At 49.2% G+C, this 26,501-nt stretch overlaps 3 protein-coding genes across 5 annotated transcripts; 1 reads left to right on the forward strand and 2 right to left on the reverse strand.

Annotated features, from left to right (window-relative positions):
• Positions 1-1,616: 1,616 nt before the first annotated feature.
• On the reverse strand, positions 1,617-12,126 carry MEAF6 (MYST/Esa1 associated factor 6). Of its 3 annotated transcripts, none has more exons than XR_004692851.2 (8): positions 11,917-12,121; positions 11,589-11,704; positions 10,589-10,676; positions 9,869-9,914; positions 8,488-8,677; positions 4,928-4,986; positions 4,363-4,396; positions 1,617-3,505 (listed from the first exon to the last, which is right to left on the reverse strand). XR_004692851.2 is itself a non-coding variant. In XM_035120539.2 (8 exons), the coding sequence occupies exons 1-8, from the start codon at positions 12,019-12,021 to the stop codon at positions 3,497-3,499; spliced, it is 618 nt and encodes a 205-aa protein (XP_034976430.2). In that variant the 5' UTR covers positions 12,022-12,126; the 3' UTR covers positions 1,617-3,496. The 3 variants fall into 3 exon arrangements, 2 of the variants coding, with proteins under 2 accessions (XP_034976430.2, XP_034976431.2); XM_035120539.2 differs by lacking the exon at positions 4,928-4,986 and adding an exon at positions 5,157-5,186 and having other exon boundaries at positions 11,917-12,126; XM_035120540.2 differs by lacking the exon at positions 4,928-4,986.
• A 2,504-nt stretch (positions 12,127-14,630) lies between these two features.
• SNIP1 (Smad nuclear interacting protein 1) lies at positions 14,631-20,470 on the reverse strand. Its single transcript, XM_035120811.2, has 4 exons — positions 20,253-20,470; positions 19,091-19,193; positions 18,195-18,772; positions 14,631-16,722 (listed from the first exon to the last, which is right to left on the reverse strand). The coding sequence occupies exons 1-4, from the start codon at positions 20,408-20,410 to the stop codon at positions 16,455-16,457; spliced, it is 1,107 nt and encodes a 368-aa protein (XP_034976702.2). The 5' UTR covers positions 20,411-20,470; the 3' UTR covers positions 14,631-16,454.
• Positions 20,471-21,446: 976 nt separating this feature from the next.
• On the forward strand, positions 21,447-25,895 carry DNALI1 (dynein axonemal light intermediate chain 1). Its single transcript, XM_060275880.1, has 6 exons — positions 21,447-21,644; positions 21,761-21,897; positions 22,726-22,895; positions 23,551-23,729; positions 24,058-24,222; positions 25,530-25,895. The coding sequence occupies exons 1-6, from the start codon at positions 21,564-21,566 to the stop codon at positions 25,563-25,565; spliced, it is 768 nt and encodes a 255-aa protein (XP_060131863.1). The 5' UTR covers positions 21,447-21,563; the 3' UTR covers positions 25,566-25,895.
• The last annotated feature ends 606 nt before the right edge of the window (positions 25,896-26,501 follow it).

Below are 26,501 nucleotides of genomic sequence, written 5' to 3' on the forward strand. Positions count from 1 at the left end.
CCAGGCATTGCTGGTACTCTGGGAACAGGTTACCGGGCTCCCAAACCTCAGGTCCCAGCCACACCTGAAGGCCCACAGAGCCACTCGTGTGCTGAAAGCTAAGCAGGGCTGGCCAGTGGCTGGCTAAGAGACCTCCCACAAGCCACACAGACACTGCCTGGGGCTCCAAGATAGAAGTTCTTGCTGCTAATGCAGACTGGAGCTCTGCACAATTTGCAGGCTCCTAAGGGGCACAGAAGGGACACGGGTGGCGCTGTGGGTTAAACCGCTGAGCCAGGGCTTGCCGATCAGGTCGGCGGTTCGAATCCCCGCGACGGGGTGAGCTCCCGTTGCTCAGTCCCTGCTCCTGCCAACCTAGCAGTTTGAAAGCACGTCAAAGTGCAAGTAGATAAACAGGTACCACTAAAGTGGGAAGGTAAATGGAGTTTCTGTGTGCTGCTCTGGTTCGCCAGAACCAGCTTTGTCATGCTGGCCACATGACCTGGAAGCTGTACGCTGGCTCCCTCGGCCAACAATGCAAGATGAGTGCCGCCAGGGCCGTCTCTAGGCCTGGGCTGGGTGGCGCAATGCGCCAGGGCACCTGGCTACCAGGGGGCGCTGCCGCCGGGGTTGGAATGGAGGAGGAGGCGGTGGCGGCCGCTGATGCTGCTGGTTCAGCCTCCGGAGGACGGGGAGCAGGAGACAAGCCTGGGGGCTGCTGCGGGTGCAAAGGGGTCCACGGCTGCCTGCTCTGCGAGGCCGCTCCGCCCCCGCAGGTGCCACGCGCGGCATCGGAGGAGTGATGTTGGGGGAAGCAGCCCGTGCCTGCTGCCTTTGGCCCCGGAACCTCTTCGGCCAAGGGGTGCGCGCCTCTCCAGGGGGTGCAGAGTGGAGGCGCCCACCGTGCGGGCAGTGAGAAATTGCTGCAATTATAGTAGTGGGTGGGAGGAAAGGGGCCAGAGGAGTCACTCCGCTGTGAGGAAAGGTTTGGGGCTCTTTTGGTTTGGGGAAAAGGCGCAGGAAAAGGGACACGATCATGGCAATCATGGGAAAGTGGGTAAAGTGTTTTCCTCCCTCTCTGACCTAACACTCGAACTCGCGGACATCCCGCGAAGCTGAATATTGGGAGATTCAAGACAGAGATAAGTGGAAAAGGCCCTTCTTCACGCAGCACAAAGGTCAGCAACTCTGGGAAACCGGGGGCGCCAGAGGGATCTTTGAACCGCGGCGCTGGATAGGCTTAAGACGGCCCTGAGTGCCGCAACCCCAGCCGGTCACAACTGGACCTAATGGTCAGGGGTCCCTTTACCTTTACCTTTAAGGGGCACAGAAGTCCTCTCAGCAGGGCAGCAAATCTCCCTTTGTGCATCTCTGCAAAGGAAGCCTTCATGAGGGAGGCTGAGAGATATTAGTACTCTTTGGTGCAGATGCCTGACCTCAAGGAGAGCTAGCCTCATCACTTGCCAAGAGCCAGGTTCATACCTCCCCATTGCAAATCCCAAACATGGTCACTCTACAAGAAGCCACTCAAGGAGGCCTGCCAGTTTTTTGGGGGGGGGGGTGAAGTCTCCCCACCCTTGTCCCAAGATGAAGATGCCTGAACTTCCTTGTAGAGTCAAGCAACAGCTCACCCAGAGTCAGTATTTTAAAAGTTTAATACAGTAGTTCCCAAAGTGGGTGGTAGTTTTTATTTTTGTAAACAGCTTTGATATACTTTGGATGATATAACGGTATACAAATATTTTTTACAAATAAATAAGGATTGATATTCCCCTTCCCGGCTGCAATAAAAAAATTACAGTAATAATAAATCAACTGAAAATATGCTGCCTTTACTTAACACCAATGATCTTTTGCCTATGTTGGCTGCCTTCCTCTGCCTAATGTCAAGACCCAGCCTCAGAAATTCCCAATACTTCCCTTGGGAACTCCAGGAACCCCCTTAGAAGCCAGGTGTCCCAGTGCATTTTGCCTAACTTGTTATTTTCCTTTCACTGGCTTTCTTGCCATCTTCACTGCAACGTAAATTTAAATGCTAAAGGGGTTCCAATGTGGCAAGGGGAGGCGACTTGCAATTTATCTTGGTGTTGGTGGGAGGTTTGGTTGTAAGATCTGACTTTTAACATCTAGGCTGAAGGCACTCTTGGCTGGTTACTTCCTAGCTGGATTCCTCTGTCTGAGGAGCCTTTGTTTAAATGCTGATTGGTAGGGGGAGGAGTGGCGAGAAAAAGGGTTGGGGCCAGAGGGGAGGCGAACAGCAGCCTTATCCATGAAGGTGGTTGCACACATTTCACACACCTGCCCAGGTGATGCTCCTGTATCTTCGGTCACAGAAATTTCTCCACCATTCCCATAATTTTGAATCCTTGAAATTCAGGGAAGTGTGGCAACAGAGTGCAAAACTGGAACAGCCCAAATGATGAAAGCAGAACTAGGTAATTTTCAGGTGCTTGTTTCGGAAATCCGTGTCTCTGGCTCCTTTGCTCCCTGCTAACAAGGTGGTGCCCAATCCCACGACCACCTGGCGTCACCACATCTCAGAAGGCCTCTCCCAAGTGCTTCAGGTTGGATACATGAACGGTCGCAATCAGGTGAGCCAGCAAAACTCACCAGCACAGTCATCAGAGAGCTCCCTCCTGAGCCCCCCTCCCCAGCACTTGCCCAGGTGGTCCTGCTAGGGCTGCCTGCCTCTCCCTAGAGCTCTTGGCTGCAAAAGGTCTTCCCTGTCTTGATGCAATGGTCCCTTGCAGACCACCAGCAGCAGGATCTGGCCCTGACCCAGGCTGGCTGGCCAGCTAGGTCTCCCCGCACCCCCAGAGTAAGACATGCCTCCTGCTCAGAAACAAGCTCAGTGAGATGGAAGTTTGATGGCTTTATTTACAAACAAAAGACAGAAGTGTTTTTTAAAAAAGAGAGAGAGAGACTCTGCCCCCACCGCCTTTATCCCTTCTCAAGCATCAGGAGAATTAAATAAAGTCACTTTCCTGCTCCAACCTGCTGCCTCTTTGAAGTAGTTCCTCCAGCATCACCACAGTCAGGCTCCAACAAGAGGGAAGAGGACCTACATAGACAAGGGGGCAGCACAGCTGGGCTGTTTCTTTTCTTTCTTTTTTTTAAAAAAGTTGTAATTTAAATATCAAGGTTTGCTTTAAAAAAAAAAAGAGAAAGCAACACCGTGAGACAAAAAGGGGGTTCTAATCAACCAGAAGAAACATCGATGAGCATTTCCTGATGGTTATTTTACACATGATGGAACAGCATCAGTGAGGCTGGCCAATCCAAGGTGGGCGTCTGTTGCCGATCAGCTGAGAAGGAAGGAAGGAAAGAAGGAGCAGCTGCTGCTGCCGCCGCTGCCACAGATTGTCCCCATCAACATCATCTGAGCTGAGCTGAGCCAGGAGAGCTGGGCAGTCTGGGGTGGGAAAGAGCTGGCCTTGTGCTTATTCAGTCTCCTGATGCGGACTGGGATTTGGGGCGGGAGGCAGACAGGCTCTTGGAAGATTCAGCATGGAGGCATCTAGTAATCCTGCAGCAGGAAAGAAGAAGGTGGCAGGGCATCAGTACAGCTGCTCCCACAAACAGCTACTTCAGAATCCCACCACACTCTTTGCATTCAGTGTGCGGGGAGGGAGGGAAATTTAGCTCAGCAGGGGCGATGTCAGAGAGAAAGGCAGATTTAAACGCTGCCTTTGGTGAAAACATGAGAACGTAACAGCCTGCTGGTTCCGGCCAACGGCCCACCTAGTCCAGCACCCTCTTCTCACAACGGCCAACCGGATGTTGCAGTGGGAAACCAGCAAGCAGGACCCAAGCATAAAAGCAGCCTTCCCTCCTACGGTTTCCAGCAACTGGGATTCAGGATTACTGCCTCTAACTGTGGAGGCAGAGCACAGTCATCATGGCGAGGACAACCCTTTCCATGAATTTGTCTAATCTTTTAAAGCCACCCAAATTGGTGGCCATCCCTGCTTCCTGCTGAAGAGAGTTCCATAGTTTAACTCTGTTTAGCTGGGTGAAGAAGAACATCTTGAAGCTTAACCACTTAGACCAGGCATCCCCAAACTCGGCCCTCCAGATGTCTTGGGACTACAATTCCCATCATCCCTGACCACTGGTCCTGTTAGCTAGGGATGATGGGAGTTGTAGTCCCAAAACATCTGGAGGGCTGAGTTTTAGGGTGCCTGACTTCGACACATTGCCCTCCATTCATTAAATGGAGGATGAGTAGAGGAAGGATTCACCCCTTAGTGAAAAGATGGGATTTGTCTTAACTCCTCATCCACCCTCCCCATCCCAGAATTCTGCCCCTGAAAGGAGAACTGGGTGGAGAGGGAGGGCAGGAGATTGAAGGTAGGCATTCCGAGGTCAGAGGATGATACTTACAGCTCGGGGCTTTTTGTTCAATTTGAGATCAATCCTGTAAGGAAAGAAAGAGAAAGGAGCTTTCAGATGAGATTCAGGGAAAAGTCAGATCAAAAAACCAAGCCACAGAACGTGGTTAATTTGTCCCCAGTTGCCAATTCAGCCAGGCCAAAGCAGAATCTGCCCCCACCCCAACAACATACCCCAACCCTGCACAGAAATGCAGTTTCTACCCACACAATCAGAAGGAAAAATGAATTAGAGAGTTAGCCAGCATCCATAGACTGAGTTAACATGTCATGCGCTATGTTAGCATGTTAAAGAGTGCAGCTCTTTTGAGGAGAGAGCGGATGTCAGATTGAAAGAGGATTTGGGCTACCCCAGCCAAATCAAGGCCTTGTTTCTCTGCAGAGGGGTGGAAAAAAATGCCAAGTCCAACATGGGCCATTGGCTTCAGAAAGCAAAGCAAGAAAAATCAAGTTTTCAAAACCCCAACAGAAGTTTATCTGCTTTTTTAAAATGATGTAAAGGAAGCGGAAGAAGGAAGCCGATTGAATATTGCCAAGGCTATTAAATAAAAAGTTACCTCCAATGCGCTTTTGTCTGTATTTTAAAAAACTTGCCAGCCTAACCTAATATACATACCTACAATTAAACAGATAAACTATGGGTTAGAATAGCTTTGACCAGGCATGGCGGGAGGGAGGAGTAGGGGGTGGGGAAGGGAAGAGATGAAAGCGGGGGGGGGGGGTTGGTGTGGAGAAAGGTCTACGGACTATGAACACAGCACAAGAACTAAGTCAAGTCAAACTTACTCAAAGTCATAATCAAACATGCCAGACGGGCTGAGGGGGGCAGCATTTGAAAGGAAGAAAGCAACAGACATTAATATACTAAGGAATTAAAATTAATTAGTCGATTAGCCACCCTAGCAAGTTTATTCAAAAATAAAAACAGAGCCAGTGGCAGATGATCCGAACCTCAGAATAGGGCATCTGATGACCAAGCACCAGCCTTTAAAATCCCTCCCTCTCTCCCCCCACCCCACTCTCGGCCTCTCAGCCTGGCACCCCAAAGATTCCACCTCCCACCCCGCAAGCTCTGTGGAGCATTCCTATGGGGCTCAAGGGGAGAAGAGCTGCAGGGGGAGGGAACAGGCAGGTGAGGAGGAAGGATGATTGGGGTGGGGGGAGGTAAAGGCTGCTCTTAAGGGCAGAGTAGCAGTGGGTGGGAGGGTGCTGACACGGGAAGGTGGGAGAGCAAAGGCAGGAATAAGCAGCACCAGAACAGATTCGGTCCCATTCACGCACATGCCAGCCTCACTCACAAACCCCAGTCTAGAATCTCGGGGGGGGGGGGTGGGATTTTCAACAGACCGGTCAAACACAGCATGGCTATGAGACTCCCGATCCAGAGCACTCAGGAGGGAAGGGAAAGCCTGAAGCGCCCCACAACATCAGTGGTTTTTAAACGGAGGTCGGAGGGCCATCATCTGTCGGGGACTCCTACATTGCAGAGGGCTGGAATCCTTGGGAACCTGTCCAGCTCTATTAACTCTGTGAATCTTTGATTCTACCCAGCTGCCAGATATTCTGAATGATGTGAAACTGTGGCAGACTCCCATTTTCCACCCCTCGTCACCCTTTCCCACCACCTTTCCCACTTTCCTAGATTGCAACCCCTATGGGGCAGGTTCCTGCCCTCTCTTACAGAGCAGATGGGGCTATGCCAATAGCCATAACATGCTGTAGTTAGAGGTGACATTTCACCTGCATTTTCCATCTGACATCTGAGCTGAACGAAGGCCTCTTTCCTATTTGGAGTTGGGCCCTTGGCAAACCCCCACTAATTTAGGAGCACCCCTTGCTGTGGACCTGAACTGCGGACCTGGGGCGGCTTCTTTTTTTTACCTGCAACCCAGAAATGGGTTTGCTCAAGAGGGTCAGCATGGAGCAGTGGTGAATCAAATGCCCGGCTCCGAACAGTGAGTCGCCGGGTGAACCATGCCTAACCTACTCCCAAGAACTGCTGAGAGGATAAGAAAGAACCATAATTGTCACCCTGAGCTCCTTGGAATGAAGAATCAAAATTTACTAAAATAAAGCTACATCCCTCTACTTTACTGGTGGGGAACTTTTAGTCCACCAGGTGACCCACCACACTGTTTTGGGTGCCGTTCCAGCAGTGGGAGAGCTGAGAAGCAGAGAATGATTGGCTCTGCTGGGACAGGCCAGCCCTATCGGGCCTCCTCTGCCCTCAGCTGTCACCTGCAGGCAGCCATTCCCCCCAGGCTGCCTCTGTGGGAGAGATGGGTACCAACAGGGCTCATTTCATCAGCTTTGCTAGAGGCCTAGCTCCATCAGGCACCTCCTGCTCCTGAACTGGGCCAGCTGGTCAATATAGGAACGGCTGTGCAGAAATCAACCAACTTGATACCAATCACTGACCAATGTCCTCCTCTTACATTGCTCCAGTACATAACATCAATGTGACCTGATTGGATGATTGCCAAAACAAGATGACACCTGATTGGCTCTCTAAACACTCATGCTCATTGGCTACATTCAAATGAAGGAACACTACTGCATATCAACCTAACAAAGTTGTGCTTCCCTTTTCTGGTTATTTGGGTATAACTTTTGATAGAATACAGGTAAGTGAACTTTGTTGCATTACATTCTTTATTAAATTATCTTTCCGTTGATATATAATTTCATGGTATTACTCAAAAAATAAATAAATAATGGTGTTATGAGCCATCAAACCTTGGAAATACACCTTTTCCAAAAAGGTTTCCACAATTTTGGCCACTAGTCTACGCTGCTCTGGGAGCCTTTTGGGCTGAAGTGCGGGACGCAAATGCTCCAAACAAAACAAATAAAATAAACCACGAATACCTTTCCCAGCCCTGGTGGCAGGTGAATCAGGTGTAAGAAAATTCAAGGCAAGGCTTGAGACCTAAAGCTGGAACCCCCTCTAAGTGCTCTGAACCCCAACTCTTCCTTTACAGGCAAAATGGGCTGGTTTTTTTAACGGAACATCATCTTCTATTGCCCTGCACAGTAACAGGAAAAGGGCAAGATTTTCCCTGTAAAGGAAGAGTTAGGAAGGCACCTTCTCCTGCTTCCTCTTCCTTTGCAATCACACCTTGAACATCCTATGACCTGACATGTATTTTTATTTATGCACAACAGTCCCACCCCACCTCCTTCCATCCAAGGAATTCAAGGTGGCATTGATTGGTTCTCCCTCTGCACATTTTATCCTCACAAGACCCCTGTGGGAACAGTGACAAGAGCACACACACACACACACCCCAAGGTAACCCAGTAGGAGCTTCATGGCTGAGTGGGGATTTGAACTCTGGTCTCCCAGGTCTTAGTCCACACTCTAACTCTGTGGTTCCCAAAGTAGTGCCCCTTGGGGAACAGTGTGAATCCTTAGGGGGGCACTAAGAGGCAAAGGGGTGGCGGGGTGGCGGCTAGAGGTGTAAATTACTCTCAGACTTTGAAAATCTCATATCAATGTATCAAGTTCATCAGTTTTCTTGAAATAAGCTAAATAGCATTAACTGGATTTTGAATAAATGTGCAATTAACTGTTACCGTTTTGAATTCTAGTGTGTTATTATCTATCTTAATGGGTCATGCAAATCACTATTCTGAATAATTCTTTTTACAGAGTAGGGGCACTGGGGATGAAGTTATGGAACCAAGGCAGCGGTGGCCTAAAAAGTTTGGGAAGCACTGCTCTAACTGCTGCACTGCACTCCCCCTGCCCACCTGTCAAAGTGACCCGAAAATCCAGTCCCCCAGCCCTGCTCTCTGCCACCAAGAGTCCTCTCCAACACCCACCTCAAAAGAAAGATTTGGTAGGATGAGACTCTCCTTCGTGGGAGGTTTTTAGCCAGAGGCTGGACGGCCACCCCGCAGGGGTTCTTTAGCTGTGATTCCTGCTTTGCAGGGGGTTGGACTAGATGTCCTTTGGGGGTCCCTTCCAACTCTACAATTCTATGATTCCAAGAACAAAATATGTGCCAAGCCATAGGGGGGGAAATCCTCTGGCAGGGTATTTGCCCTTCAAAAGGTGCCCTCTAAACCCCCCAACTCCAGCTCAGCCCACACACTTGGCCCTCGCCCACCTCACCTGTGTCGATTTTTGTTCTTCCGTTTTTTGTGGCTACTGTGGTGGCTGCCCGAAGTGGAGGATGCTGCCTTCTGGGGCTTCACCCCTTGGACGGAGCCGTCCAGCTCTTCCGCTTCTTCTTGGCTCGGTTCATTCTCCTGGTTGTGGAAGTCTGGGGAGGTGTCGCTCTCTGTCCCGCTGCCAGGCTCCCCTAAAGGAGGAGAAATCCAGGCACGCTTCAGAGATCTGAGAAACAGCTGCTCTCATTGGCTCTGGCCAGAAGGCCAGTCCCCAGGGGCCAGGAAGGAAGCCCCCACAGCAGGGGGGGGAGGCGCCTTTTGCACCCACACCTGTATCAATTTACTTTTCTTTTTTAAAAAAATCATTATATCTCTAACCTATTCTTATCTCAGAAAACTCAGAGCAGGATGGAAGAGTAAATAAATAAGAAACATGAGCAGATTTGGGTGATGCAAGGGTCGCCCTTCTCCTTGATGCACTAGCTTTCCACATGAAAGGCCTAGTGTCAGCTATATGTGCCAAATTAGTAGATATTCTCACTGGTCTGTTTTACTAGTCCTTATACTTTACACAGCAGAAAGACCTGCACATGCAGACAATGGATTCTATGTGCTATGGTCATCCAAATGATATTAATCAGCCTCGACTTACGTGAGAGAGCGTTCTATAAAAATCCTATGCAGATGGTACAACGTACCAGTGCAAATTGCCCATGTGATGTCAGAAGTGTTAGTGGGGATGTGGGGAAAGAGGCACCTTCCTCCACGCACGATGGGACTGCCCACAAGCATTCAAATGCTGGACAATTGGACCAAAATCTTCAAATATCCCACCCCACTGCAGCTTTATTTACTAAATCATTGGGAAGCTCTCAGGAATTCTTGATGCTAGCCCCCAAACCAGAAAACCTTGCAGGACCTGTGTCTTCTACTTCGGTATAAAAATATGTGAAGTTTATGGTTTGATGAAAAAAATAACTCATAAATAACTTGCTGGCAAATGCTTGGATGACCCTGAAAAACTGTACGCTGTTTGGTGGGATATTATATTCTCTTTAACAAATACAGGCACACGAGACTCTCTCTCCACAGCACAACATGAAATTCAGCTTTCTTAATGGTCTTAAGTATTCTACCAGTCTAATATTGGGTCTCAACTAGATATACTGCACTTTTTTTTGATACTTCTATTATTTTTATTGTATCGGTTTTTTTATAATTTACTTCAATAAAATATTTAAATTTAAGAAAAGCTTTCCACATGCAGGAAGCTTTTGGCATTCAGTCCTGCTCTCTTCCCGAGTTGGATTTCACAGCATCTGCGAAGTAAGCAGTGTGGGGACAAGTTCACAAGAGAGGAAGGGGCCGCAGCAGGAACTTACGTTTTTCAATGAGCTGGTCCTGAACTCCTGCCAGTGCGCTGACCGCCTAGGAAACCGAAAGAGACCAGATTGAGGAGGATTGTGGGAACTTCTGGGAGACTCCACCCCATCGCCGCCTTCTCAGGCCACTCAAAGAGGTGCCACATTTGGCTGGACTTCCGAGATTATGCCATAGGACAGGCACAGGACGTGAATCCCACCCCACTCCAAGTACCTGCCTACTTTCTATGCTTTGGCAGTTATCTCCCTTGAAAGGATCTCAGGTATCTTGGTGATGGGGGAAAGCTTCCTCTGCCCCAGGAGGGCTGGCATTGGTCCTCCCTCAGTGCTTGGAGGACAAAGAACAAACTGCACCTCAATAAGACAAAGTGTGAAGGAAGGAGACTGGGAGGACCCAAATGGTGTGTGTTGTGGGAGAGGGCTGGCCAAAACTGGGAAGGAAGAACTCCAATGCTTTTAAAAATAACAAATAAACGCAGAGTTTGCTCAACCTAAAAGATGTCTAGAGAAGTTGAGGAATCAGTTCAGTGATCTCTTACTTCAATAGGGGAGGATACAGGGAGACTACCTAGAGGAGGACCAAAAGTTGGGAGGCAGCAATGCTTCTGAGTACCAGTTACTGGAAATCCTGCAATATGCTTTCCACATGTTTGGGTGGAAGGAAGGACATAGGCCTCAGAGAAACAACACAGGCCACCCTCGCCCCCAGGTTGCACTCACAGCAGCTGATGTGACTGAAGACTTGCTGAAAAGGCGCTCGGCTTCTTTGAACTTGCGGTTCCGTCGGTCATTCTTGCTGTTAGAGTTTCTGGAAGCAAGAGAGGAGAAAGTAGAAGATAGAAACAAGTTTTTCTCCCTGACTCAAAGCACTAGAATTTGTGTGCCTTCAACTGAATATTTAGGACAGCTACACAGCACATTGTTAAACTATGGAACTCGCTCCTGCAGGAAGCAGTGCTGGGCACCGGCCAAGATGGCTTTAGAAGAGGATTAGGCAAATTCATGGAGGAGAAGGCTATGCACGGCTACTAGCCAGAATGGTTATGCTCTGCCTCCATGGTCAGAGGAAGTAAATGCTTCTGAATGCCAGTTGCTAGAAACTACAGGAGATGAGGGGGCTCTTGAGCTTGGGTCCTGCTTATGAGTTTCCTGTTGGGGCATCTGGTTGGCCACTGTGAGAACAGGATGCTGGACTAAAAGGGTCATTGGCCTGATCCAGCAGCCTTCCTATTGGCTGGTGTAAGTCAAGGGCAGATCTGTGAAATGGCATCTCCCCACCACCACCACCTCAAAGGGGGAAGCCACCCCCTCTCTCTTTTCAAGAAGAAGTGCCCTTTTGCAGGCTGCCTTCTGGACTCTAGAAAAAACTGTGGCTGCTGTATGACAACAGATTAAAGCCCAGGCCCAGTGGGTGACCCCCCTGGACCCCAGAGAGGTGGCTGTAGCCCCTGCCCAAAATCAGGGAAGGAGCACTGGTGAGGCAGGAGATGGAGGGTGGGGGGAGGAGAAGGAAGGAGCAGCTCAAAGTGGAAGGGGGGCAGCAGTCCAGGCCATGGGACACACACACCCCCAGAGGAGACCTATATATAGGGTTTATCGCTTAGTGCAGGGCAACCGTGGTGCAGTTGCAAAGCGCTTTGCTAGAGGTCTCCTGTTGCTACCCATGACGCCGGTCCTCTTTGAGGGCAGCTTTCCGTTTTGCACCCCGCCCTCCACTCACTTCTGGTTGGTCAGGTAGCGGTCCCAGCCTCGGATGATGTTGCCGTACATCTGGGTATCTTCCAGGTAGCTGCCCTCGAAGGCGTAGATCTGCCGCTCCAGGTTGGCCAGCGTCTCCTGCAAAAGGGCAGAAGGAAGAGAGGAAACATCGAGCGCGCGGTGGGGAGGGGCAGCAAGGCGAGTCCCAGGGGAGCCTCGCGGTGGGTGGGGGCGTTTGGAGGAGCAGGGGCAGAGAAGACACCTCTCCCCGCGCGCGCGCGCTGCCCGAGCCAGGGGCATCAACACCATCGGCCAGGCCTAGCCCGCCCCTCCCCTCCCCTACTACTCACGGCCAGCTCCTGCTTCCGCTTGACCAGCTCGGCCAGCTCGCGACGGGTGTCCGGGATCTGCGGCGGGGCGCCGGCCTTGGTGGCCGCCCCGTGGAGCGCCGCCATCGCCCGCGAGAAGGAGGAGACCGAGCGGCAGGAGGAGAGGCGAGAGGAAGGCCCGACCCAGGCAGGCGAGCGGGAGCGCGATGCCGGGCGGAGCCGCTGGGAGCAGCAGAGGCTAGTGCCTCCGCCTCCTCCTCCTCCTCCTTCCCCGCCGTCGGGCCAGCCCTTGCGCGGAGGCGGAGGCAGCCAAGCGGCGGTTGGGCGGCCCGCAGGCTGCAGTCCCCGCCCCGCCAGCCCGCGCCTCGACTCCGGAGCTGCACGCCCGCCCAGCCTCCTTCCCTTTCGGCGGGGCTTCCACTCCGCGGAGCCGCTCTCGATAAGCAGTAGCAGAAAGGATGGAGGGGCCGGAAGGCTCGGCCGCGCTTCCCTCTTGGATCTAGAAGCGCCTGCCGGTCCTAGACCCAGCCGATGGGTGGGCTGGGAAGGGTCGAGGAGACGGGGAAGGGTCGAGGAGACGACGGACACAGGGGATGGAGAAGAGTTGCACTATCGCCTCAGTTCAGATATATTTACGGAATGTCAACAGGCGAGAAGAACCAAATATTTGTTAAGAAGGAGAAAGCAATTAAATTTTGGACCAGGTCGCAGCGGCCCCTCGGTCTTAGGGAGGGAGTTATGTGTGACCTTATATCCCTTTTCCTCCAAAGAGTTCAAGATGGTGCAGATGGTTGACCTTCTTCTCATTTTGTCCTCACAGCAAAACTGAAGTCTTCTTCTTTGGCGATCACTCGTAGCTGAGTAAGATTGTCTTCCATAAACACAGTTTTAACTATGAGTCCGTGTCTGTGGAGGCCAATTCTGGATCCACACTTCCATCCACAATGGGGACATTGGTTTACGGGTGGGAGTTGATCACAGGTGTGGATTTGCCAAGCATGCCTTCCTCTTAGCATGTTTCTCCCTTACGTCCCGAGTTTCAGTGTCTTCAAAGCCCATGACACCTTTGGTAAAGGCTGTTCTCCAACTGGAGCACTCGCAGACCAGTGTTTCCCAGTTGTCCGTGTTTATACTACATTTTTTAAGATTTGCCTTGAGAGTCTTTAAACCTCTTTTGTTGACCACCAGCATTACACTTTCCATTTTTAAGTTTGGAATAGAGTAGTTGCTTTGGAAGACGGTCATCAGGCATCCGCACAACATGACCAGTCCAACGAAGTTGATGTTGAAGAATCATTGCTTCAACACTAGTGATCTTTGCTTCTTCCTGTACACTGATATTAGTTTGCCTGTCTTCCCAAGTGATGTGTAAAAATTTTCAGATACACCATTGATGGAATCTTTTGAGGATTTGGAGATGGCGTTTATAAGTAGTCCATGTTTCACAAGCATATAGTAAGGTTGGTAGTACAATAGCTTTGTAAACAAGTATTTTGGTTTCCCTGTGAATGTCCCGGTCCTCAAACACTCTGCACTTCGGCGATGCTGCATTTCGGCATCAATCTTGGCCGTTGTGGAAAGATAACTGCCTAGGTTGAAGAGCTCAGATTGAAGAGCTTTCCATCTGTTCGATATATGATTTCTACTCCGGTGGGGAGTTTCCCTTCGACAAAGTGTAGGATCATGGCAATGAAAATAATGAATAGTTGGGGCAATAACACAACCCTGTTTAACACCTGACCCCATTGTGAATGGTTCACTTTGAGAGCCATTGTTATCTGCGATTGTTGCTGTCATATTATCATGGAGGAGCTGAATGATGTTTACAAATTTATCTGGGCAGCCAATTTTCAGAAGGCCAGTCCACAAGGCATTACGATTTACAGTGTTGAAAGCCTTAGTCAGGTCATCGAAAAAATCTGGGAAAGAGAAGCGATCCCAGCAGACTTTAGGGATGCCAAAATTATCAATCTCTTTAAAAAAAGGTGACAGAACTGATTGTGGAAACTATCAAGGCATCTCTCTATTAGCTGCAGCCAGCAAAATTCTTGCAAGGATCTTAGCAAACCGTCTCTTAACAGTATCCGAGGTGATACCCTTCCTGAATCCCAAAATGGTTTTCAGCCTTCTAGAGGGACAGTGGACATGATTTTCACCGCTCGACAGCGTCAAGAAAAATACAGAGAGCAAAACCAACCCCTGTATATGGCGTTAAAACTGAAGTAGGTTAGGCTGAGAGGCAGTGACTGGCTCCAGGTCACCCAGTGAGCTTCATGGCTGAGTGGGGATTCGAAATCTGGTCTCCCAGGCCCTAATCTGGCACTCTAATCATTGTGCCACACTGGCTGCCTTATATCTCCTCTGTGCCAGTAGCAGGTCATCCACACCTAAGCTCATGGTTTCTACACCCCAGACAAACTATAAGCCAGAAACTGAGAATGCATTAGGACAACACATTAAGTGAAACAACAGCTAAGCTGACAGCAATTGTGATCTCCTTGGGGAGTCCATACAGTTGGGTTTGGCATTACAAAGTGGGTCATTCTGTTGAATGTACATGGGCACAGAACACATTCACCTGCCCATCTCAGACCAGGTTGTCTAATATGTTCTTTCATGGATTGGTTAAGACTAGGCTTCCTCAACCTCGGCCCTCCAGATGTTTTTGGCCTACAACTCCCATGGTCCCTAGCTAGCAGCACCAGTGGTCAGGGTTGATGGGGAAACATCTGGAGGGCCAAGGTTGAGGAAGCTTGGTTAAGACGATTCTTTCATGCTCTTCCTTTTTAAAAATTGGGGCTGTATGTGTTATCCCAATTTCATGATTTCGCTGCCTGCAGTGTTAGAAACTGAGATATGAAAGCTAGGAGCTAAATGGCACCTTAAACCTAGGTTATGGGAGCAACAACAGAATGTCTAGGTGCACTTTGTTATAACAAGAATGCAAAGGCGAAAATAAATGAACTGCAGCTCAAATATTCTGTTCATTTTTCACATAGTTTAGTCCTTCCCCTGTTCACCCCCCCCAACATTCTTAAGAGGGTCACAATGGCACTGTATTGAAAATAAATATTTTGGTATTGGGTTATGGAGCACTGGTTCTAAACAACAGCTTATAGTGAGACTCCTCAATAGTACAAGTTGCAATAATAGAATGGTTTGCAGTGCTTGCTGAATTTTTTAAAAATACACAGAGAGCTTTGTAAACTCTACTTTTGTTGCTTATCTGTAATATCACACCAACCCACCTGTTTTTAATTAAAAGTTAAGGAGGAAATAACATTATCAATTTGGAGAAAGGAAGAAAAAACCCACAGCAATGTTCAAGCTAAATTTACAAATCCTTTATTTAAAAAAGAAAATAGGGACTTCTGCGAAAGGCAATACTGCTGTCCAAAACCATCTCCATCACCTAAAAGCTTGAAAATCTGCATTTTGGCCCCATATTTACATGCTAAACTTTATCCTAATATTCTTCTAGACATGCACACAACCCTATGCACATGGTACATTTATGCAAACAGGAGGTGCTCTCAGAAAGTGTGGGGCAGTAGGAAAAGTTACTACCCCTGCACACAGCAAGTTGTGTTTCCTTTATTGTAAGGCAGCTACACACAAAACTGCAGCTACAGAACCTGTACAAAAGTTTTCAGAGTGCAAAAGGGTTGTGGGGGGAGGTCTCTTCCACCTCCCCTCCTACAACACTAATACACCTTCTGCCTCTTGCTATCAGTAAGACAAAAATAGAGTAGCATCCACATTGAAAGAAAAGAAACTAAACTTACTTAAATGTTTTTTTGGAAACTATCCACCATGCTAAGTGCAAAATTATTCATGGGGTAATACAGGTGCCTGAGAAACAAACTTAATGCTCCCTTCCCCTCAGTGGTAAGAAAGCCAGACAGAGGAGACAGGAAACTTCCTTTTCACTCCAGATTCAACTGCCAAGGATCTGGAAAGTATATCCCTGAAAATATATTTTGATGCACAATTTCCTACATGAATCTCAGAAATCTACACAATTTTTTGCAAGTTCTTTTACCTCAACACATTAATAAATTGAACCACTAGAGACATTACAGAACATCCACCAGGCTTTAAACCAAAATTCTACTTTTTTTAAAAAAAGTTGCATCTATCATTTTTTTTCAAAACAGTGTGCAAGCAAAAAAAATAAAGGGGTGCGGAGAAGCAAAATAACCTGTTTGTTTGGAAAAGGCAATTTTTGTACAGGGTGTTTTCTTGTTTCAGAGTCTTAAATTAAAAGAAACATTGAGAAACTCCAGCAACACAGCTGCGATGTCAGCCGGGTATCAAAAGTGACCTCGCTTTCCTAGCACCTTCTGATTAACCCGAACCATTTGAAAAGCAACAGTTGGCTCTACTTCAGTGCCCATAACCATCAACTGAGTGTGTGAGAAGCTCACAAAATAACATGACTAGCCAAAGGCAGCAGATTTTAAGGCAGTGAGAGGCATTGGGGCAGCAATACTTCAGTCCACACAAAGGATCTGAGGCTCAGTTGTAGAGAAAGGTCAAGTCCACCCCCTGATGGGCTGTCAGGTGGATTCTTCCTCCTCTTCCTCCTCCTCCTCCTCCTCCTCTGCCTTCTGGTCCACCTCTGAGGTATCTGATGACTCATGGAGCAGAACGTACTCCCTGCTACTGAACCCAAATTTCAGGACATCCTTCTCTTTCAGTTCGTAGTAGCGCTGAGGCTCAATGCGCTGGTTGTTCAGAAATGTGCCATTGCCTGAGCCAAGGTCAATAATGTAGGGTTTTACCTTCCGGCCCACTGTGCCATCAGGGCGGGTGTATTCCACAAGCCTTGTAAGAAACAAGAGATTTGTACTGATTAACAGCAAAATACATGGGAGCCCAACTTCGTTAAGATTTCTCCCAGCTTCCAGCATCCCACAACAACCCTGTAGAGCACATCTTAAAACATAAAACTCCTTTGAACATAACTGACAGCAGAGACCTGTGTGCTTATTCAGGAAGAAGAGCTATTTAGTTGTGACTGCTTTGCTCAAGGATATCAGCTGTGGCCCTTTCTGCCTTGAACAAATTTGCAGCTGCCCTAATCTTTAGTGAAACTATTGATAATGAACTTAATGCCCCATAAGGTCTGCTCTGGTTTTAAACCTTCAACGTGCCCCATAACTGCAATTTCTGATCACTCCCAGTCCTCACACTATTCAGCATGCCAGGGATGGGGAATAGGAACCACCCATTGAGCTAGATCCTTAGACAGGAATGCAAAGTCACGCTCTTATGACTGTTCAGTCAGCACAAATAGTTCTGCTTGCCAAGCTGCACAACCCCATGTCTCCTGGGTGCTGCTCTGGGCGTTCTCCTGACCCTTAAGAGATCTGGAGGAGGCACAGGGAGGTTAAGCTCTGTTGCATTGGCTTCCATTAGCTTACCAGGTTTGTCAAAGCTGGCCCCTAATTCCCCCACTCCCTGCCAACATCATAATACTGTTAGATGACTGGCACATGCATATGTTGAAGTTCAAAGGAGCATGCCTTCAAAGGGACTTGCTGTAACCACTGATTGGCAGTTAGAGGGATCTTCGAAGTCAAATTCAAGAAACTGGTTTGGGTTCAAGCTGCTTTCTCCATAAACAAAGCACTTTCCCCTCTGCAGAGGAAAAAAATTCCCTGTTTTGAGAAGGTTTGAATCCATCCCCCCTCCTGCAAACAATGCAAGCCCCCTCAGCTATGCTAAGGAGTTCCCTGTGGGGTTTCTATCAGCACCAACAAAGAACCCGCTTGCAAAGGAACAATTGGGGGCTTAAGGTAAATCCTTTATAGCTGTGTCTATACCTGCCCCAGACTTCACATCCTCTATGTAAGGCCAAGTGGGGGGCAGGTGACTGTAGTCTGTGGGGAACAGTTTCATGGACCAAGCTGGGATCTGTGCCAGGTTTAATTAGGTCCTTGGGCTAGAGGCTCCCCAATGCTTGTTTGGGACTTGTTGCTTGTTTGTCCCAAGTTGAGAGAGCTACATACGGTAGTGACATAGTGTGCTAGGAAAGAGGAGCTACGGTCAAAATGACAGCAGATAACTGTACAGTATTTGGCATAAATTTGCTGGAGAGGGGTAGGACAACAGGGAGGTAGCAATTACACAGCATACTCGTCAATAAAATGATGTAGCCAAAGTCCTTAATACTGTCTCTTGCTGTATGCTGTATAGATCCCAGCCAGTAAGTGGGGAGTATTAATAGATAACTTGGAACTAACAACTACTCATAGCAGCTACATATCCACACCCACACCTGCGCCAAGACTTACCGGTACTGAAAGACAGCGTGTTGTTTGGAGCAGGATGGGTGGTCAATAGGGATATCAGCAATGCGTCGGTGCCTGCCCAGCAGGTAGGCACTCTGCCTGTGAATGTACATAACTGGGAGAACCTCATCATTCTTGAAAGGATACAAACGCCACCGCTTCTTGGGGATCCGTGCTTCCGGGGGCTCACTGTATTTGATCACGACACCACGGAACGTATTGGAATCCTCCAGAAGTGCCCCAGACAGTTCAAAACTTGGTTTCTCTTTATTCCCTGGCTCTTTGTCTGTGCTGTGTGACCCCTCTGCCCCTGGATTCTCTTCGTCACCACTGGCTTCTGCCTGCTCCCGGCGCTCCCGGCGTTGCTCATTATATAATTCCCTCTGTGCCTGCTGAACCTGGAAGCGATGACCGTCCCTCTCCCTTTCATGACCCCCAGGCTGATCCCGGTGGGGCTTCCTTCTGCCAGAATGGTCCCGATGTCTGTCTCGGTCATTGCTTCTTTCCCGCCTGTGGCCCGGCTCAGAGTGGTCTCGATGTGGACGCTCCTCATGCCCCCTCTGGGAACGATCATCTCGCTCCTACATCAGGGCAATAGCAAAAGGCAAGTTTTAAAAAGTTCTATTCATGAGTATATATAAGTAAAATAGTTTCAGCTTTTCATATATTTTCTAAAACTGCAAAACTGTTATCCCAGCTTGCTGAATTTAATAGCCACACAACAAGGTCTGTTTGGAAAAAATAAGCAATTGCACAATCTAATGGCAGGCTAATGTTTGTTTAGCATTTTTAAAAATACCAGTAACTTTTGTTTCCTCAAGTTGTCCATACTTGCTTTAATCCCAAGTGTGCAATACAATACAAAGCTTCTGTCAGTTTTATCTGGAATGCCCAGTTACCTGCTTTACTTTAGGTATCACATGATGTGGACTTCGGCTTCTCTTCTCTCGAGGAGATTTGCTTTTTTTGGTTGAGGACTTGTTTTTTCTTTTTGACTGTGACCTTTTAAAGATATGAAACCAAGGTTAAGCACATGCATTCCCATCAGCAGAAAAAGGCACATGCAAGGCAACACACTTGATCTACTGTGGTCTGGTATACAGCAATTCAGAGGTGAGTGGGGCATCAATAAGGAACATATACCCGACATTTGCAGAATCATACAAGGCAGTTTAAAGTTAAATCAACAGAGTACAGAAGATAAAAACGCATTGAGGAAGCAAAGCAAAACAGCAAATAAAGGCAACAACCATTTAAAGAGACAGCAGGTGACACAAAGACTGGGAGCCGTGAGGGCTTCCTGTATCTTTCCACTGTCTGCAATTCCTCCAATGCTTAACCAAGATCTGAGATGAAGGCCGGTGGGATAAGGAGACCTTCACAGTTGAGGGGGCATACTGTACCTGCTGGGAGTTGCAATGTGAAACGTCCGGAGGGCACCACACTGGCAAAGGCTAGTATGTGTAGCACCACTCTCACAGTCAACAGGTGAAACTCAGTTTCCCTAATGTGTGAGCTATCTAGTCAAAACCCAATGCCACTACAGAAACACTTAACCCACATTTCCCATAACTGTCATTCTGCCCTACCTCACCTTCTTGGCTTGCAAAGCCCGTCAAGCCAGACTTGAATGGCAAAAAGTTGCCAGACCATTGTACTATTCATTGTCTTCATATCCCACCTTTTTTAGGCATGGAGCTCAAGGTGGCAAACATGGTTCCCACACACCCCAATTTAATCACCACAGCGACAGGCAACTTAGGTTGAGAGAAGGCAGTGGCTGGCCCCCAAGGTCACCCAGGGAGCATTATGGCCGAGCGGGGATTGGAACCCCAGTCTCTCCCATGTCCTAATCCGATACTCTTAACCAGTACAGCACACCGACTCTCGGTTCTTCAAGGCTCCTTTTTATAAGACAAAGGGCAAATAAAGCTAGTCGGCCCACGGCCTCGCGCCCCCCCCCTTCCCCACGGAGCGCCAGTGGAAGCGGAGGCGGCGCTGGGCCCCTCACGAGACACTGGAGCTTCTGAGCCCATCTCCGCCACCCCCGGGCATCATCACCTGCCGGCCCCCGAGTTCCCCGGCGGCGGCGAGTGGCTTCCGCGCGGGCTCCGCTTCCGCCGACGCTGCGGCTCCTCCATAACACCACCGGCCTCTTCTCCTCCTTCTTCTTTTCTTCCCGCTTCCGCTTCCAGGTCGTCGCCGGAGTCACTATCCATAAACCGGACTCGATGCCGCTCTACCTACTGTGTGCTCTGTGGTTTGCTCTGTGGGCGGAGTTGTCTGCAGGACTAGTCGTGGTCAGACGCCCCCTGGCGGCCACTGATAAGACATTTACAGTACAGTACAGTACTTAATCATGCAGTGATGGCCAAACTTGGCCCTCCAGCTGTTTTGGGACTACAGCTCCCATCATCCCTAGCTAACAGGACCAGTGGTCAGAGATTATGAGAATTGTAGTCCCAAAACAGCTGGAGGGCCCAGTTTGGCCATCACTGAATGGGTTCATTTATTGCTTTTTCATAACAAACGAGAGAGAGAGAGCAGGAAGCTCCCCCCACCCCTAGCCGTGTGTAAAGCGCCGAAGCGCTGCAGCCGGAGGGAGGCGCGGATAAATACGGAATGAAAGGATATGCTTCTCAGTCCTTTCCAAAACAGCTCTACACGTGACTCAGAAGTGAGGCTGGCGACTGCGGGGCCACCACGCAGAATGCCCCGGCCCCCGTCGCCTGTGCTCGCCAGACGCGCTTAAGCTCACGGGCCGCCAGGCGCTTTCCATGACTGGCAGGGACAGTCGGGGGCGGGGGTTGAAAACCAGGCCAGGCTTATCCTGAGCAGGTGACACTGAGCAGCACGGCGCCTCCGCACCTCTCTCTCCCCTTTTCCTCTCTTCCAGTCCCAGCGTCAGGGATTGTTGCTGCTAAGCTGTTTTGCAGGACAGTTTTCGTGTGCAAAGCAAAATAACAAGAATACCCGCACCGGACAATGTTAAGAAGGATTCAAGCAAGAACCCCGTGCTTTCCTCGCGAAGGAAGGCCCAAGGAGCCGGGAGCGGCTCTTCTCTACTTGCCTCCGAAGCTTCCTCGGAAGGGCAGCTCTCGGAAGCAGCAGGGCAGCGGTCCAGTGTACCCGGAAGTCGGCGCAGGGTGCGCTAGTCTCTCTAACCTTTTCGGCTCCTGCGTGTCTCTAGGAGTTGGGAGCGGTGGGGGTCGCGATGCTTTTCTGCGCAGGCGCGGGCTGGAGCGTGTCATGTGACTGGGCTTCCTGTCCGAGCACGGTCGCCGTCGCTATGCCAACCTTAGCACAACAGCTCCCGGGGCGAAAGCCGGGCCCGCCCGGTGGAGGAGAGGAGCCGCCGCCGCCGCCGCCATCATGATCCCGCCCGCGGACTCCCTGCTCCGCTATGAGACGCCGGTGCTGGTCAGCCGCAACACCGATAAGCGCTCGCCCAAGGTACGTCCCGTGGGGATGGCGGCTGGGTCTGAGCTCCGTGCACGGGGCCCCTCCGCTCACCCCAGCCAGCCCCGCTCCACTCAACTCTGTCTCCGTCTCCTCCTCCTCCTCCGCAGGCGCGTCCGCTGAAGGCGACCCCGCAGGTGGGGCCTCCGCCGGGGCCCGTCCCGCCGCCGAAGGGCAAGACCCCACCGCCCACTGTGGACGCCACCAAGCAGCCCGAGGAGATCCTCAACGCCATCCTGCCCCCCAGGTGAGATGCAAGCTCTGTGAGCGGGGTGGGTCTGAATTCTTCATTCCAGGCATGGCAAGCGCCCACTGCCCAGCTGCCTCGCTCTGCGTGAGAAGCAGCCTGCCTCTTTTCTATAGTGGCAACAGCAAAAAAAAAACTACACCTTGCTCTGCAGATACATCCTGAACTGGCAGCTTTATAGGGTTATAAACACCCACACCCACCCCAAATACTGAGCTGCGGCTCCATCCTGCAGTTACAGGTCTACTCACAGTGCACTCAGATCCAAGCAATTCAAAGAGTGGAGGCTACAGTGTTCTTAATGTGGGTTATGTGGATTCCCCTGTGACCCCTTTAATTCCCCCTCCTCCACGGGCATAGCCAGGATTTCTATTAGGGGGGAAGGCTTCGTGTTGGAGGGACCTCAGTTAAGTATTTTTATTGATTTCTGGGGTCAGCTGCCCCCCTGCCCCCCACTTGGCTATGCCCATGTCTTCCTCTACATGTTTTCCTCCAACTACTTCTGTCACTCACTTTCTGTTCCCTAAATCAGGAGTTTCCCTATACAACTGATGTAGCTCTTGTATTCAAATCAAAGCATGGGAATTACTATTTAGGGAGGACTAGGTATGGGACAGCAGTAATTTGAAGAGGGCACTTTAGGGTGGGAATTATGGAGGAACGAGGAATTCACAATCCATGATAAACTGAGGTATGAACAGGCTTTGGGTTGCTGTCTCCTTTCTAAGATTCAGAAGCCACTGGAAATGTCTTTTTCTGTACCAAAACATAAAGTGAGCCTGCTTGGTTTCCTTGAATCCTAGCCTCTCTCTGCTTGCTTTGGTGTAGAGAATGGGTGGAAGAGAACCAGCTATGGATCCAGCAGGTGTCAAGCACCCCCAGCACACGAATGGATGTGGTGCATTTGCAGGAACAGCTGGACCTCAAACTCCAGCAGCGCCAGGCCCGTGAGACAGGCATCTGCCCTGTGAGGCGAGAGCTGTACTCCCAATGCTTTGGTGAGTGAGTGAACAAAGTCAGCCCTCTCTGCACACACAATCTCATCCAGAAAATGAGGGCATGAGTCCCAGGTCCTCGTTTCAATGATTTGTCACATTCCCCATCCCCAGTTCTAGTCCTACACCTCTTCCAATTAAAATACAGTAGCACCTCAGGTTACCCTCGGGTAACGTAAACTTCAGGTTGTGAAAGTGGTAAACCCGGAAGTGTTTCGCCGCACGCTCATGCGCAGAAGCGGTCTACCACCACGCACATGCAGTGATCCTCGATTTGCAAAAACCTCAGGATCTGGTCAGACCTCCGGAATACATCCCGTTCGCAACCGGAGGTACCACTGTAACACACGCGTGTTATTTCCCATCCCACCCCACCCCCCAAAATACACCCCTTTCTGCTTATCCATTTCTTCTTAAACCTGCCTCCTAAATAACTGTAGTTCATCTTCCTAGGAAAAGCCTCCCTCATCAATTTTGTTGCTGCTACAAGTACAGCTTTGAAACCTAAGATAGAGCCATTAACTTGCACGCTGAAGAATTATTGTCCTTTAAGGCAGTCTTGAGTCCCTAGCTTCCAACCTCTGGAGGTGGGTGGGAGAAAGAGCATCAGTCCAAACTTTTCCCAGGCACAGCCTCATTTGCAACTCTTCCCTTGCAGATGAGCTGATCCGGGAGGTGACCATCAACTGTGCAGAACGGGGACTGCTGCTGTTGCGAGTGCGAGACGAGATCCGGATGACGATTGCTGCTTACCAGACCCTGTATGAGAGCAGTGTTGCCTTTGGCATGAGGAAGGCACTGCAGGCTGAGCAGGGCAAGTCTGATATGGAAAGGAGAGTAAGTGTGGAGGCTAACAACTCCCACCGCTGCACGATCTTAGTTGGTTTGGGCCTCTAAAGCTTCTTGGCAACCATGAAGTCCACCACTTCCTTAAAGTTGTGCAGATGTGTGTGCAGTGCATCTTACTGCGACTTTGCAAAGGAGCTCTGAGGCTGAGCTGCCTAGGGTGAGCAAGCCGTGGGGACCACCTGAATAGTAATTATTGTCACACATCCTGCCTGCTTCTACTAGGTGACAGTAAAGGCACTTCCAGGAGGCCTGGAGAAGTAACACTGCACTTGTTGTGGCCACTCATTAACCTGGTGGGTCTGTTTTTTGCCCCAAGATTGCAGACTTAGAGGATGAGAAGCGGGACTTGGAAAGGCAAGTGAACGAGCAGAAGGCCAAGTGTGATGCCATTGAGAAACGGGAACTTGAAAGGCGGCAGGTGGAAGAGAAGAAGCACACAGAGGAAGTCCAGTTCCTGAAACGAACAAATCAGCAGCTCAAGGTTGGTTGGAGGGAACAGGGGCTGGATTGGTGCATAAAGAAACCACTTTTTATTGGACATCCAAATTCTGTTGGACTCTCAGCTCCAGTCGGCGATGATGGAAGTTATAGTCGAGCAGGTTCCCCACTCCTAACAGGATTCTGTTTTTAGACTTTAGGAACCTTCCCTCCCCATCACCTATTGATTTCTGACTTCGGAGGGTTGCTACATCTTTCCTGCTCATCTGTTATACACAGGACACACCAAACTTGATTTGGTCAGACCAGTTTCTAGCTCCAATTTACATGGCCACCCAGTAATGTATGTTTGGTTAGAAAATACCGGAGCCTGGCTTTATGTAGGCATGTCCCTAGTCCTTAACGTCTGGAAGGCCAGAGTCCTTAATTCTAATCTGTTAGCCCTTTCCTGACCTGCAGTGGTATCCTTAATCAGAGGACTTAAGACTTGCTGAGAGGATCAGCAAGTTCAACATGCTCCACTAGTAGTAAGGGGCATTATTAGGGGCCCCAGAAGTGCAACTGTACTCTTTAATCCTAGCCTGTCTGATCAACATCAGATCATACAGAGCTGAGCATGTCAGTTGACAGGGTGGGATATTTTACTTGTGGGAAACTGAGGCCTGTTTGAATGCTTCACAATGGGTATTGTGTGCTTAGAAGTCTTAACTTGTTTCCTTCCACCTGTCACTTAGGTAATTTAGGGGTGTTATGATTGGGGTGGAGGGACAAAAAACACTTTCCTCTTACCAAAGATTTGCCTCCTTGGTGGAGCCTGCTTCTGGCATGAAGAGAAACCAGCAAGAAAATTGGATGTGGCCCCCACTAACCCTTCCTTGTTCAGTGGTAGCCAGTGGTGTTTTTTTTCTAATAGGGCATAAAGTTGCTTCTAGTCATTGTTGTGAGCCTGAGTCCCAGAAATGATGTTTATAGCACAGCCGTCAGACAGCCAAGGGCTTCACGGCCAGTCATGAAAGCAGAGAATGCAAACCACTGTTACAGCAACTTTGATTCAATTTCCTCTTTAGTGCTTTTACATTATGAAATGGGACTTTTGTAGCCAGGAAACAGTGCCAGCTCTCCACTTTCTTCTCATAAAGCAACAGATTTCCATGCCAAGAATGAAAGAAACTTAATTTATAAAACATGGGATGAGGAATGCAAGAACAAACAACACCCCACTCTCCACTCCAACTTGTTTCAGCCCCCAGCACTGCAGCAGCCTCCAAGTGAAGCAGTGGATTGTTAGATGTGCACCTTCTGGCAAAAGTGAGAGACTAATTAATTACTCTGTCTTTTTCTGCTTTTCAGGCGCAGCTTGAAGGCATCATTGCACCAAAGAAGTAGTGGACCTTTCCAACAGCCCAGGGCTGGAGTGGGGAGTGTCTCCCGAGTGGCAAACAAAAGAATATCTTCCAAGAGTTCTTTAAAAAAGGTTCCAGAATTAACTATTTGCAAATTTTGCACCCCCCTCTCTCATCTGGATCAGCTCCTCTTCTCTGCTTCTAGTGATTTCTCAGCTGGCTTGGGATTTGCCTCACCAGTTTTACCCTAACTGGAAATTTTTAAATTATTTTTTTATGCAGTAGTACTTCAGTTTGGTAGTACTGGGCAAGCCTCAGCCCCGCAGCAGGACAAAGGCTCTACAAAGTCACATTAAACTAAACGATTCTGAAACTTGGTCTGTTTGTTTAATTGGCATGAGTTTCCTTGATATTTAAATATCCAGTCAGCCTCTTTAAGAACATGAGCCTGCTGAATCAGGCCAGCATCCTGTTCTCACAGTAGCCACCTAGATGCCCCAGTAGAAACCCATCAAGTAGGATTCCAGCACAAGAGCCCTCTCCCCACCTGTGGCTTCTTGCAACTGGCATTCAGAAGCATTGCTGCCTTGAACTGTGGAGGCAGAGCATAGCCATCATGGCTAGTAACCACCAATAGCCATCTCCTCCTCCATGTATTTGTCTAATCCTCTTTTAAACCCATCCAAGTTAGTGGCTATCACTGCCTTGTGTTTGGGTGAGCTCCATAGTTTAACTCAGGAAATGAGCAGTTTTACTTGCTGCTGATTCATTTCTTAATTTCCTAGCCAGAGGTTTAACATGGGTCAAACTCTTCCCACTGAAGCAGAGCTAACTGATCCCATCTCCTTTTATGGCAGGTTTGTTTATTTACATGCAGGTATGTGCTCCATCAATCATTTGTAGCTCCAATTACAGGAGCATCTGCAAGTTCAAGGTTCTATATAAAATTTTCTCCATCTGGTAAAAACACACAGGAAAC

Source organism: Zootoca vivipara, chromosome 6 (genome assembly GCF_963506605.1).
Source record: "Zootoca vivipara chromosome 6, rZooViv1.1, whole genome shotgun sequence".
NCBI lineage: Eukaryota > Metazoa > Chordata > Lepidosauria > Squamata > Lacertidae > Zootoca > Zootoca vivipara.